This window comes from Micrasema longulum, unplaced genomic scaffold (genome assembly GCF_059751315.1).
Source record: "Micrasema longulum isolate JH-2025_06_02 unplaced genomic scaffold, ASM5975131v1 h1tg001038l, whole genome shotgun sequence".
Taxonomy (NCBI): Eukaryota; Metazoa; Arthropoda; class Insecta; order Trichoptera; family Brachycentridae; genus Micrasema; species Micrasema longulum.
This window is the reverse complement of record NW_028278226.1, coordinates 379,432-391,980: the sequence shown is the minus strand read 5'-3', so window position 1 is coordinate 391,980 and position 12,549 is coordinate 379,432. Positions and strand designations below refer to the sequence as shown.

General features: G+C 30.4%; 1 protein-coding gene across 1 annotated transcript in view; it reads right to left on the bottom strand.

The window, feature by feature from the left end:
• The window catches only part of Liprin-gamma (liprin protein kazrin), a 499,395-nt gene that overhangs the window by 234,236 nt on the left and 252,610 nt on the right, over positions 1-12,549 (bottom strand). Inside the window, exon 3 of the mRNA XM_088232910.1 lies at positions 4,389-5,133. Within this exon, the coding sequence (XP_088089036.1) occupies positions 4,389-5,133 (745 nt within the window). The remainder of the gene's footprint in view (positions 1-4,388; positions 5,134-12,549) is intronic.

Below are 12,549 nucleotides of genomic sequence, written 5' to 3'. Positions count from 1 at the left end.
TTTTTGCCTGAATTCAGAGTTTGTGGTAGACCCCATAACCCCTCCTTGAGTGTAACTCCGAGTTGTATTCCTTTTGGGATCAAGCATAACAAATTACACTTGTATTTTTAATAATTCGATGAAAATACCATTGTCTTACCTCTTAAACTCCAAATTATGCTGGAGTACGTAAAGGACTTTTCAAAAAATATTTTATTGATTTTTTAGTGACTACAGTTAATTATTGTAATGGTTTCTGTGCAAGTTACTGTAATAATATTATATTATTAAAAATACTGTATTAATCGGTTCGTCTATAGTCTGTATTAATCACTTTAGCGAGGCCTATTTTTGGAATTTCTAAGTTCAGTCACATCATTTTTCTAGTCTTGGAACAATACTGGCTACATTTTCCAGTGGAAATAACGAATTCTATTTATTAAAATGAAACAAATACGTTTTTTTTATGTACGAGTTTATTTTTAAAAGTTTAATAACCGAGGAGTATTTTGCCAAAACTAGTTGGTTATTAAATTATAAAGAATAAAGTGATATAAAAAACACAAATATATGTCATTTAAATATATTGAGCAATAACGTTCCACAAAGTTAGTGCTTCAAACATTTTAAATAACTAATTATTAAAATTTCTTACTCAGGTACAACTATGTTTGGAAAAAGTATTTTTTATAAATAAACATAAATACACCCATTATTTTTACTGGATATTTAAAACCACAGAATGTAAACTATTTTTAGTCAAATCATTTATTACATTTTACTTGTGGGGTAATTTTTTACATTTAGTAAATGTGCCAATATTACTCGTATGATACAAGTCGTAAGTATGTTTGTATTATAAAACAAAAACGTTTCTAAAAAAAACACCGAGTTTTAAAGAAGATCGGTAGTTCAAAGGCATCAAATCGTAATAAATATTCATTACAGAAAAAAAGAAGGGAAAAGGACAATGAATGAGAAAATTAATTTATCAAATATTTTTCATAATTCCCGTTCGTGAAACACCGCGGAAGTAGGTTTTAATTGAATTATTTTGAAAAATATTGAAATTAAAAAGTTTACAGCTTTAAATCATTTGATGGAGGGCACTTGAGGGTTCTTAAAAGTTTGAAAAGTTTCGAATGAATACTTTTCTGGGGCTTTATAATTAATAATCTTTAAAAAAAATAATTTTAAAGTATTAAAAAGGAAGCACATAAAGCATTTATATTATACCTTTGCCCTAATAACTTTTCCTTACAAAATTGCTGAGAAAAATAAGTTTTGAATTTAGAAGCGTCGATCGGGTATGTTGAGATGATATATTTATCAGTTTGATTTGAAATGATATTTTGATTTGAAAATTGAAAATTTCTTATTTAAATGGGTTATTTCTTATTTGTTACTTCAAAGATTTTTTATGTTTTCTTGTAATAGTAATTTCACTTGATTCAAAATACTTTATGTTTCGTTAAAGTCAAGTCTAACATATTAACTTTTCTGTTTATATTTATAGGAGCTGCTGGATGTTTAGAAAAATATACCTAAGATATGCTTCTTCAATATTTTGTTAAAGTTTATAATATCCCATGCTTTGAATTTATCTTAACTATCCTAGAAAGAGAATTTAAATTTACGGAAGCGCAAATTTTAATCTGTATTGAAAAATATGAAATTAAAAAATAAAAAAAATAAATTCATGAAAAATAAAACAAATCTTCATTATCATCAAAATCATTATCTTTTCCGCATTGAATGGTGCATAGGGCAATGCACTTGTAAACCAAAGTCAGCGTATTTTGATCATGTGTTACATGAATGGTAATAAGTCTTAAGCTTCAGGTGCTAGTCCAGGAACAATAAAATATTGCAATTTAAACAACCTTTAAAAACAAAAAATTTATCCACCCTACCAAAAACCGAACCCGCAATCTCAATAATGGTATGCGAATACACCAACCACTTAAGAACGACGCTGACTTATCTCCACTCGATTTTCCAATTCAGGATTTTTACCTGATCTCTACCATCGAGTCAAAAACACTCGTCCAGGATTCTGTTTCCATTTAAAAAATAACTGTACCCGTCTAGACACATATATAACAAATGAATAACAGAAATAAGGAAGACAAATGCGTTTTTTTAATTGCTAAATTACACGATTAAATTATTTGAAGCATTATTTTGTATTTTCCAATAAATTGGTAAAATCACAAATATTTCATAACAGCGTCCTCGGTACGATAAAGGAGAGGTGTCTTCGAGCGAAAGTCGTGTCTTTTAAAAGGCAATATTATTTAAAGAAGTGTACACACATTTTGACTTGCGTACTTACGATTTGAGAGTACAATAAGTATCCAGCAGATTATTTTTGTAGTGCGAACATAATTCAACATTTCTGAACTTTAAATCATACAAAATGTTCCATAAACCATATTTATGGGACATCTCTGTTCTATTTTAGCGAACCTTGACATTTTTATTTGTCCAACGTGTTTGGATAAAGGTCACACGCGGGATGAAGTAAAGATTTGTCTGTTTCTGTAATAGTGAAGAACTCGTCAAATAAAGCGGTACGTTGCAAAACAATAAAGAAAAAGGAATTGTTTGTTTTGATGACCAACCACAAGAGTAAGTGACAACGAAAGGTCCAAACATTTTCACATAATTCTTTCCTTTATATTAGTTTAAGTCATTTTTATTATAATTCGCTTAACATTCAAAACGTAAAATCTACATTCGTAAGTTATTTAAAACTTAAAGTACAGTTTATTAACAAAATAAATTATATTTTACAAATTTACAAGGAAGAAAAAATAAACGAGTTTGAGATTAATAAGTCAATCATATACCAAAATGATATCACACAAGTCATGGTCGAAATAGTTATATTTTAAGGAATAAAAAATTATAATAATCTCCCGGATGAACTAAAAACTATTAAAACTAATAAATCAGTAAAATAAATTCAATGTAAATTTAATGTAATGTTCTGAACCCGAGTAAAAAGAGCATTTTATTTATATAAAAAAAGTATTGTATTATTATTTTCTGTTGTTCTTTGTATTATGTTTTTTTTCGAATGTATATTTCAAATTATATAATTCAAAATTACTTAATAAATATAACAGTGCAAGTCACTCTCCAAGCACAAGAGATTGTCTATTTTTTTGAAAGTTACACATACCAGAAAAATTCAAAATATATATTTTCTTCCTAGTATTTAAAAACATAAAATCATACGAGTATTTACTACACTGTAATATTTGAAATAGAAAATAATCATACAATTTTTCAAATTCATTCATTCAAATTTCAAATTGTCAGTATAATATAAGGGAAAAAATAATCTCCCAAAATACATCAATTCACTAAGAGCTAAAAGTAAATTCTTCCAAATACTTGAAATCATTTTAAAGTCCATGGGTTTATTATCGGTTTTACTTCAAAACCCAATAACCGAGTTACTCTTTTAAAATGTTCGAATTCATGTACCGCGATTTTAATTAAATTTAATTCTACTTCTCCCCCTCACCCCTCACTGTAAGTTTGGCAAATTAAATGGATGGCCTTTGTCGGATATTGTCATTCATCTCATGACCACATCGCAAACACAAATGATAGCAAAAACTATATTTACTTGTGTCACAATAGCCTGTCCATTATTGTAATTTTATAAACGTAAATAAGAGTACGCATTGTTTTTTATTTATTTTATTTTATTGTGACTATTATTACTATAATAATTGATGTACATTTAAAAAAACTTATTGCTTCTACGAGACATTATTAATAATTTAGTAAAATTATATATGATTGTATAAATTGCATCTACCTTAAATTAAATTTTATTAAAATTGATCTTGTATAAATTTTAATAAACTGATTTAATAACATATAATAAAAACTAAAATTTTGGTCTATAAACCATTTTTTAATTTTTCTTTTGTGGCTGTTGGTGTTCACATATAATTGGTGAAAGAAGTTTATAGTTATTATTTTTTTTTTTATTAATTGTATTTATATTGTGATATATTTTACTGTTTGTTAACTGAAAATAAAATAAATAAATAACATCAGATAAAATTATTATTTTCATTGTTTTGAAATTTCTTTACTCCGACACCATTCATATAAGTCACCAAAAGATAAATCTCAAAATCATACATGTATGATATATCGTCACATGCAAGATATACTAAGATGTGTAAATCGATAAACACATATCACAACCAACTAACACCAGTCGGCCTTTGGTTGGTGAGAAGATATTTCTTAAAACAATTAACTCGCCAATGCAATTAACTTAACAAAAATATTATATGTAATTAATAAATACTAAGAAGCCAAAACCCCCAGACATGGAAAAATATGACAACGTATCAAGTCAAAATAAACAAGCATCTTACCATTTTCTGGAGCTCCTGTGTCGGTTGCTCTGGGCGAGGTTCCACTCCCATTCTCTGAAGGTGGAATATCATCCTCTACTTCGGAGCTATCAGCATCCAGAATATTCCTATCAGCGTATTTTGAAATCGGCACCAATATTTCAGCATAAGACGCCCTGTCTCCTCCGCCATTCTGGTGGTAGATAGCCGGAGACCCTACCACCCCGTTCGTAACGCATTCGGAATCAAAATCGATTCCATCGTTCAAGTTTTCGTTTTCAATTTCGATTTCGTTTATTGCACTACAGCTTGACCTGTCTGCAAAGCTGGACCTGCTGCTTTGCCTGTTGCTCAGAGATAATCTCGCGCTTCGACTAGTGCTTGGAAGGGAATCTCTGTCAGCGTGGAAATTAACTTCTGCAGATGATCCGTTCACGGATCCATTTTTTTGAGCATTTTTTTGTTCCTGGTTTGAAAGAGTGTTGTTGAAGTTAATTTTCCTATCCAGGGCTATGGATGCCTTTTTGTCGTTGTCTAGGTAGGATGCCGTGTAGAACTTAGATTTCTCGCTGGTGTAGTTGGAGTTCGGGGGTCGGGACGGGGAGCCGGAGGGTCTGCAGATGCCGTCGGAGATGGTGACTGGGGTTGTGACGTCAGTGGCGGGGGTGATGAGGGGGTCGGCCGGCTCTGGCCTGTCCAGGGAAGGGTCGCACTCTGCCCGAGGGACTACTTGGAGGTTATCGTCAACCATTTTGCGTAGTTTCGCCTGAAATAAAAAAAATATATTTAAAATCTGCGTGCGCTTGTCAATAAATATCGACGGCAATTTTTTTTGACTAATTGAAGTTAAATTTTTTTTGTTATGATATTTTCGTTTAATGATAAATATTTATTTATATATTTGCGAAAAAAACCACCGTTTTTACAAACAATTCATTTAAATTTTTACTCGTGTTTTATTATTGTTTTCATTTTTATTTTATTCTACTTAATTACATTTTTAATTTTTGTTTTGTAACCATTTCAGTTATAATATATGTATAAGAATAAGTTTTATTTAATTTCATTAGGGGTTTATATGTTTACACACATATCACAATGTGATTAGAAAATTTACCGGCTGTTTCCTTAAAAAAGATGCCAGTGGGGCATCTGACTTTTGAAAATACTACGGTGGGGCATGGCATAAAGAAGGCTGGGAAACACCGCTTCACATTAAAGTGTGTTTATTTTTTATATTCGTAGTACAGTATTAATTTTTAATATATTTTTATTTTGTTAATCTTTGTTTAAAATTGTAAGATTCAATATGTTCATGTATTTGTGATTTTCTCAAACTGAACGGTTTGGGTAGGTAGGAAGAAATTGCGTTAAGACAATATTTCCGCCCTCATATGTATATATTGTGGCTGCACATCTAATGCAGGTAAATAGTCTTCCCAATGTTATCGAAAAATGTACCAAATACATATTTGCTGACGACACTTGCATCTTGTGCGCTGACAAAGATATTACACATGTTGAGAAAAATATTCAATCGGACTTAAACAATATCATGAAATGGGCTCACGATAATGGGATAATACTGAACATAAATAAAACAAAAGTGATGCTTATTCATTCTACGCATACAAGTAAACAAAACAAAATACTTAATGTTAAAGGTCACGATTATGAATGTCTCCATTTAAAAAAATCACCTTGTGCCTGTCAAACGATAGAAATGGTCAAACAATATACATATCTAGGCTTAACTATCGAAAATAATTTTCATTGGAAATTACATGTAGAAAGTGTTTGCCAAAAACTAAAAGCGGTACTTATAAAATTTAATTCTTTGAAATTCTGTGTTCCGCGGGCCACCTTGTACTGTTTATACCATGCGCTGGTTGAGTCAATTATATCGTATGGAGTGAGTTGTTACGGGCTAACATTTACAACGTATACAAATAGGATAAAAAAATTACAAATTAGATTCCTTAAAATGTTAGCAAGTAAAACCAACTTAATAACTCAAAATGACTACGAAAATCTTTTCCCGATGTGTAAAGTTTTGACGGTACAGAATATGATATACTATCGCCTGGTAACAGAGGACTTCATGGATTTCTATAAAACGCCAATATCACATAAGCATGAAACGCGCCAAAAAGCGAGAGGAAACTTCATAGAAAGAAGAGCCATAAATGCGTATGGAGAGAGGACCAGGGCGTATATACTCCCTCGCATAGTAAAGAGACTCCCGGACGAAATAAAAAATAGTGATATGAATAAAAACAAAGTAAAATTGGTTTTAAAAATATTTTTCTTAAATTCTAAGTTTAGTCTATAAAAAAAAAAAAAAAAATTATAAAAAATGGGGAAACCAAACAATTTAAAACAGTGAAAAAAAAAGTGTTTGTTTATTATTTTTTATATATTTCGTTTTCAAAAAAGACTTGATTAACTTGTATTTAATTTTTTTTAAACTTTTATTTTATTGATATTTTTAAGATTTTTTTTTAAAAAATATTTTATGTAAACATTTATTATACTATGTTACAAAAATGTTTAAAGAGAGAAATCCCTGCAAAAAAACTGCTTCTGCAGTTTGGCGGGAATTTAAAAAAAAAAATTGTTTTGAATTTAAAAAAGAAAAAAAAAAAAAAAAAAATAAATAAAAAAAAAAAAATATGGGCCATGTGACTCGGAGCACATTCGAAAATGATCAAAATGCGACTTTTTGGCATAAAGTAATTAATATTTTAAATAAATATACTATTTTATTGAAAAACACTGTATTTTTCCAACTTCGTCCATACACAGTAGTGTTATTTTAGGTTTAGTTTTTTTTTTTAAATAGTTTTTATCGATTTTTTCAGAATGTGCTCCGAGTCACATGGCCCATATTTGATGTGCAACGACGATATATTGTATATGTATATAAAGTGTTCAATAAATAAATAAATATAATATAAGATCGGGTTGTGGTCCTGTGGCTAGTGTCTCGGACTCAAGGACCAAAGGTCTGTGGTTCGAATCCCACTCTACCCCAACTTGATTCCATTTTCTAATAGTGAGTTATTTACAACTCGTTGAAAATGGGCCTTAAAATGAAATATTTGCGTAAATCATAAGAACGCAAATATTTATTTTATAAAAAAAAAAAAAATATTATTAAAAAAATGATTTCTTGGTAAACATTACACAATTAACATAAGAAAAATACAAACACATATTAATAACAGCGATAACGCAACATTAAGAAACAAAAAGTAATTACATAATTACTTTTTTTTTAATACTATTAATAAATTATAAACAAAACATTAAATTTTATAATAATTAATGAAAAGATTTTTTAATATTTATACTTAAAGACCAAAAGTAATTTTATACAAGATAAAAACTTTTCTTCTCACACAAATTTAAAATACGCATTTGGTCATGATATTCACAATTACAATACGCGTTTCTTAGGGAATCTTCATGTGTCTAAGTTTTGCTCAACGAAGTTTGGCAGAAGGTCTTTGGAAAATATTGGCTATTCCGAATTTAATAAACTACTAGATGAGCTACTACTCGAAAAGTCGATATGAAAATCCAAAAGGGTCGCAATTCTAAAATATTACTTAAATCTTTTTGATAGTGATAGTTATTAATGTAATTTATACAGATGGTGTAAAGTACTGTAATTTATGTTTCTTAAATAATGTTTTCTTATTATTTATGATGTAATAACTATGTATGATATAATGTATTGTCACAAAAATATTTTTTTTACATGTTAGGTCCCAAATGAGTTTTTTTTTAATAACTCCTGGGAGTATAATATGTACTATATGTATTACATGTTTTATTAATATTAAAAAAAAACTATATAATGGTGAAAATAGAAATACAATAAATTAAATTACCAATAATATCTGTAAGCAAAAATGTGAATCACATAATGAAGCATTTTTTCAGTACTAGTTTAAAACAATAGAAGGTAACATATAATATATTTAATTATCAAAATTATCTTCAAATTATACATAAAAAGATAGGATAAAAATAAATAAAAAAATAATATCTGTAATTTAAAGCAAAACAGAATTGTACAACCAAAATGAATAAAAACATTGAAAAATGTGACATTTATATTTATATTTCATATTATATTTTATATTTTATTTTTGCACCACAACACGCCAGGAGGTCCAATTACAGTGGTGAATTACATCACAGAACACCCAGGCTTGAGAAAAATCACATTTTTTAATTTTTGTGTTCTTACCGGGAATCGAACCCGGAACCTTCCGTGCGTGAGTCAAGCGTCTTAACAACTACACCACGGAGGCCGCCAATATCATAGAAAAAAACATCAAATAAATATATGCAAAATAGTTTAATTGTAATGTTGACGGAAAATAAAGTCTATAAATGCCATTGGACGAATCGCTTTAAAACCATTATTACGGAAAAGGCAAGTTCTTTATAATAATTGCAACACATTACAGAAAGTAAAAGCCTTAAATTAATGAAGATAAGTACTTTTAATACACCCTAATGCACAACAATGTTTATGACACAATACGTGTCGTTAAATCAAATGGCCAAAGAGTAGTTTGCAGTAAAATTTCAATATAAACTTTTAGATGGACGCGGACGCGAAATACTCGTAAAGCTCAAGTTGAATGTAAATTGAAGGCTTTATCTGTTTGTCGCAGCCTCATGAAATGTTAGGAGTAATCACTTCGAATGACTTCTGCCAGAATCTCAAATTTATTTCCCCAACTTTCTTCAGCTATTGACTTTTAAACACGCCATTTTGTTCGCCTTTGTTTCCACGGAGGCGTTCATCTGTGAATCTGGAGAGGGGTTTCGCCTCACAGGGGCGTGCATTATCAACCCTTTTCTTAATACAAACCCCCAAGGCACTTAGCGAATATATTGAGCGTTATCTTGATCGCAAATTACACGGCGATAAATTGAAGAACTCAGGATCAATGTCAATAATAGGAGATAGTAAAAAAAAAACAAAAAAAGGGTAAGAATACTTTTCAATTTGTTTTTATTCATGTCGATCAGTACTTTGCCTGTTTTAAGGTATCTTCAGACTGCTGACTATTGAAGTGTAAGGTATCTTCTCCTTCTTGTTCAGACTTGTTTTCTCCGCTTCTGGATAAAGGCCACTTCTAAACGTCTCCATTTATTTTGTTTGGTTTGGAGGTTTTTGGCATTTATTTAAGTAAATAAACGCCGACCAAAAATAAAAAAATATTATATCAATTAATTTAGAATGCATTATTAGCGGTTCTAATAAAAAATGAATTAAATAATTTTTCATCACTTTATTTCTGTATTAAAACTGACAATTAACATTTGTGACACATAAGTAAAAAGGCAATGTTCGAATGGTTCTCCTCGATGGACTCGATAACCACCGGACCGATTTACGTGCGGTTTTCAGATAAATGTATATCTTTGCCACGAAAAGGTTTATAGCTCAGAAAATTTACAATTTATTAAGTACAAAAAAAGTTAGGAGCGTAAATGTTTTTTTATCCATCGGCATTCGCCGAGAATGCGGATACAAAGAATTTGATGCACTAACTAGTTATTCATTATTCATCATCATCATTATTCCCTTTCCGCACCTAATGGCGCATAGGGCACTGCATCGGTACACCAATCACAGCGTATCTTGGTATTTTTTTACTACATCAAGGTATGATCAGTCTTACGCTTCAGGGAATATTTTCATTTAAATAATTTACACCACAACAGGCCAGGGGACCCAATTACAGTAGTGAATTACAATACAGAACACCCAGGCTTGTGAAAATCGCATAACATTTTTGTGTACTCACAGGGAATATATTAACTACTAACATTTTACAACAGAGATGAAGAACATTTTAGAGAATATAGAAGTCTAGGCATCCATAGAGCTTATGATTTGTCATTGGCTGGTTTAAGTGCCCACTATTCTGCCTATATTTGAACCTCTATATTTCTTCGATTCTTTCACCCGTTGACGTTTGTGAAGCTCTTTAACTGCATTCATAAGCCCCGTGGATGCCGAGACTTCTATATTCTCTTCTCTTAAATGTTCTTCATCACTGTTGTAATATGTTAAAACTATCAGCTCCCTAAAGGTTTAATTAAGTCCTTGTCTACAAAAAATTGGACAAACTCATAACATTGTTAATATATTTAGTTTTTAATGATTTATATGCTTTATGTTTCTGCTAATATTTGAATGTTAATCTTTTATTGGAGAGGGAATCAATTTTCAAAACCGGTAGGAACCAAAAAAAAGCGTTTTTAATTTAATTAAAATTAAAATCATGATTGATTATTTATTGCGAGGCGAATGCGAAACTTTTGTGCGTAAGGCAAGCACCTAAGCTTTTACACCACGGGGCTTATACATTGTCTTGTTGTGATTATATTATTTCAATACATTTTTTAACACAATTAATTGATTTTTCTTCCTTTTTTCCACATCCGCTCCTAAGTGGAGCATGTGGACATCACCAGTTGCCTACAGGAGACCCTATCACCAGCCAGCACTCTTGCTTTTTCCCATGTCAATCCAGCGTACCTTAATTCCGCCGAATAAAGTCTAAGATCGTCATTGACGGCCTTTCAGGACGGCGTGATCCCACAGGTTTAAAAAAGAGGCAACTAGGGTTAAGGTTCTCCTGAGGCTTTTTTTATTGATTGATTTTTAATTTTAAAAAAATATACATACTAGAATAGTTATTTAATATGTTTAAAGACTTCCCTAAACTAAATATTCATATAAAGATTTTTCATAAAAGGTTTATTTAATTAATAACCCATTTGTCGCCGCCCATGTCATCTGTACCCAGACACAACATTTGTACTAAGGCTATACAAGTATACCAAGGCTGTTACGGGCAACAAGCCTATGTCGGTTATACTAAGATGATATATGGCGAGACAAAGATTCATAATTCTATTTCGGCGATTTTCGAGCGTAAACTGAAAAAATATTTCTGAAAGAGTATTCTGTTATCTTTAGGATAAAAGTATAAAGAAGATAAAAATTGTTGTTATTGAGAATGATTTATAAAGTATCATTTTCGTGAAAAATCATAACAACGACGCTGTCTTGCAGGAACGTGTGAAGTATCGTTTATCAAAATGTTATTGTCAGATGATTTATTACATTTTTTCTTTTATGTCTTTTCGCATTTTATAGTGCATGGGATATTAAATTGTTACCAACTTCAGCGTATCTTAATATTGAATAAAATAAAATAAAAATAAAAAAATGGAAGATTTTTCTTTAGTAAATCAACATACCCACAAAAGTTCTTAGGGATTGGCAAAGGTTTATAATACAAGTCATTTGAACTTAACCGTAACGATTATAGAAGTGATTTGAACAGTGCGATTAAAATATATTATGGAAATAGCATGATCCAGACAAGATATCGTCAATATGTTGAGTGTGGTGAGTCACCTTTTAGCCCGGAGTGATAAAACCGCTTGCTTCTTGTATGCTTGCCTTTGCGGTACAAACACTTCGGAAATGCTTAAAGAGATTTAGTCCAATGCTCTAAGCACTCTAGGCAGAGGTAAAAATAACCTATTTATTACCTTTTTTAAAGAAACAATCGGTCGAAAATGATAAAATAACATTTTTTTAAATACAGCTTAAAAACAGACCAACAAAGTTTCTAAATTAAAACCATACATATTATTAAATTGTGTTGCAACAAAAGGATGTATTAATGTGTATTTGTATGAGAGTAAGTGTAGATATTTTTTTATGTGTATTAGTGTGGGAGCAAGTGTTCAGGAGTCTGCATCATTAAATAGTAAGTGGGATAGTATCGCAGCCAGAAATAATGAGTCTTAATTTATTTTTAAATAAATTAAGGGGTATGTTAAATATATCAACAGATGAAAAAAAAACATTAAAGTTAGAGCAAGAACGATAGAGGAAAGAGTGTTGTGCATCTATAGTTGGTTCTTGAATTTCCTGACTGACTGCTCGTGTTTCTTCAGCTTTGCCCAAAATATTTAATACATTTTGCCAATGATTGGGCGTATATTACGATGTTTTGAAAGGACACGCGGGTGCATACTGCAAATACCTACAACTTGGCATATTTAAATCAAATCTGTAAAAATCATGACTCCGCACCTTTCTTCGCCCACCCTTCATATTATTTTTTGGAAA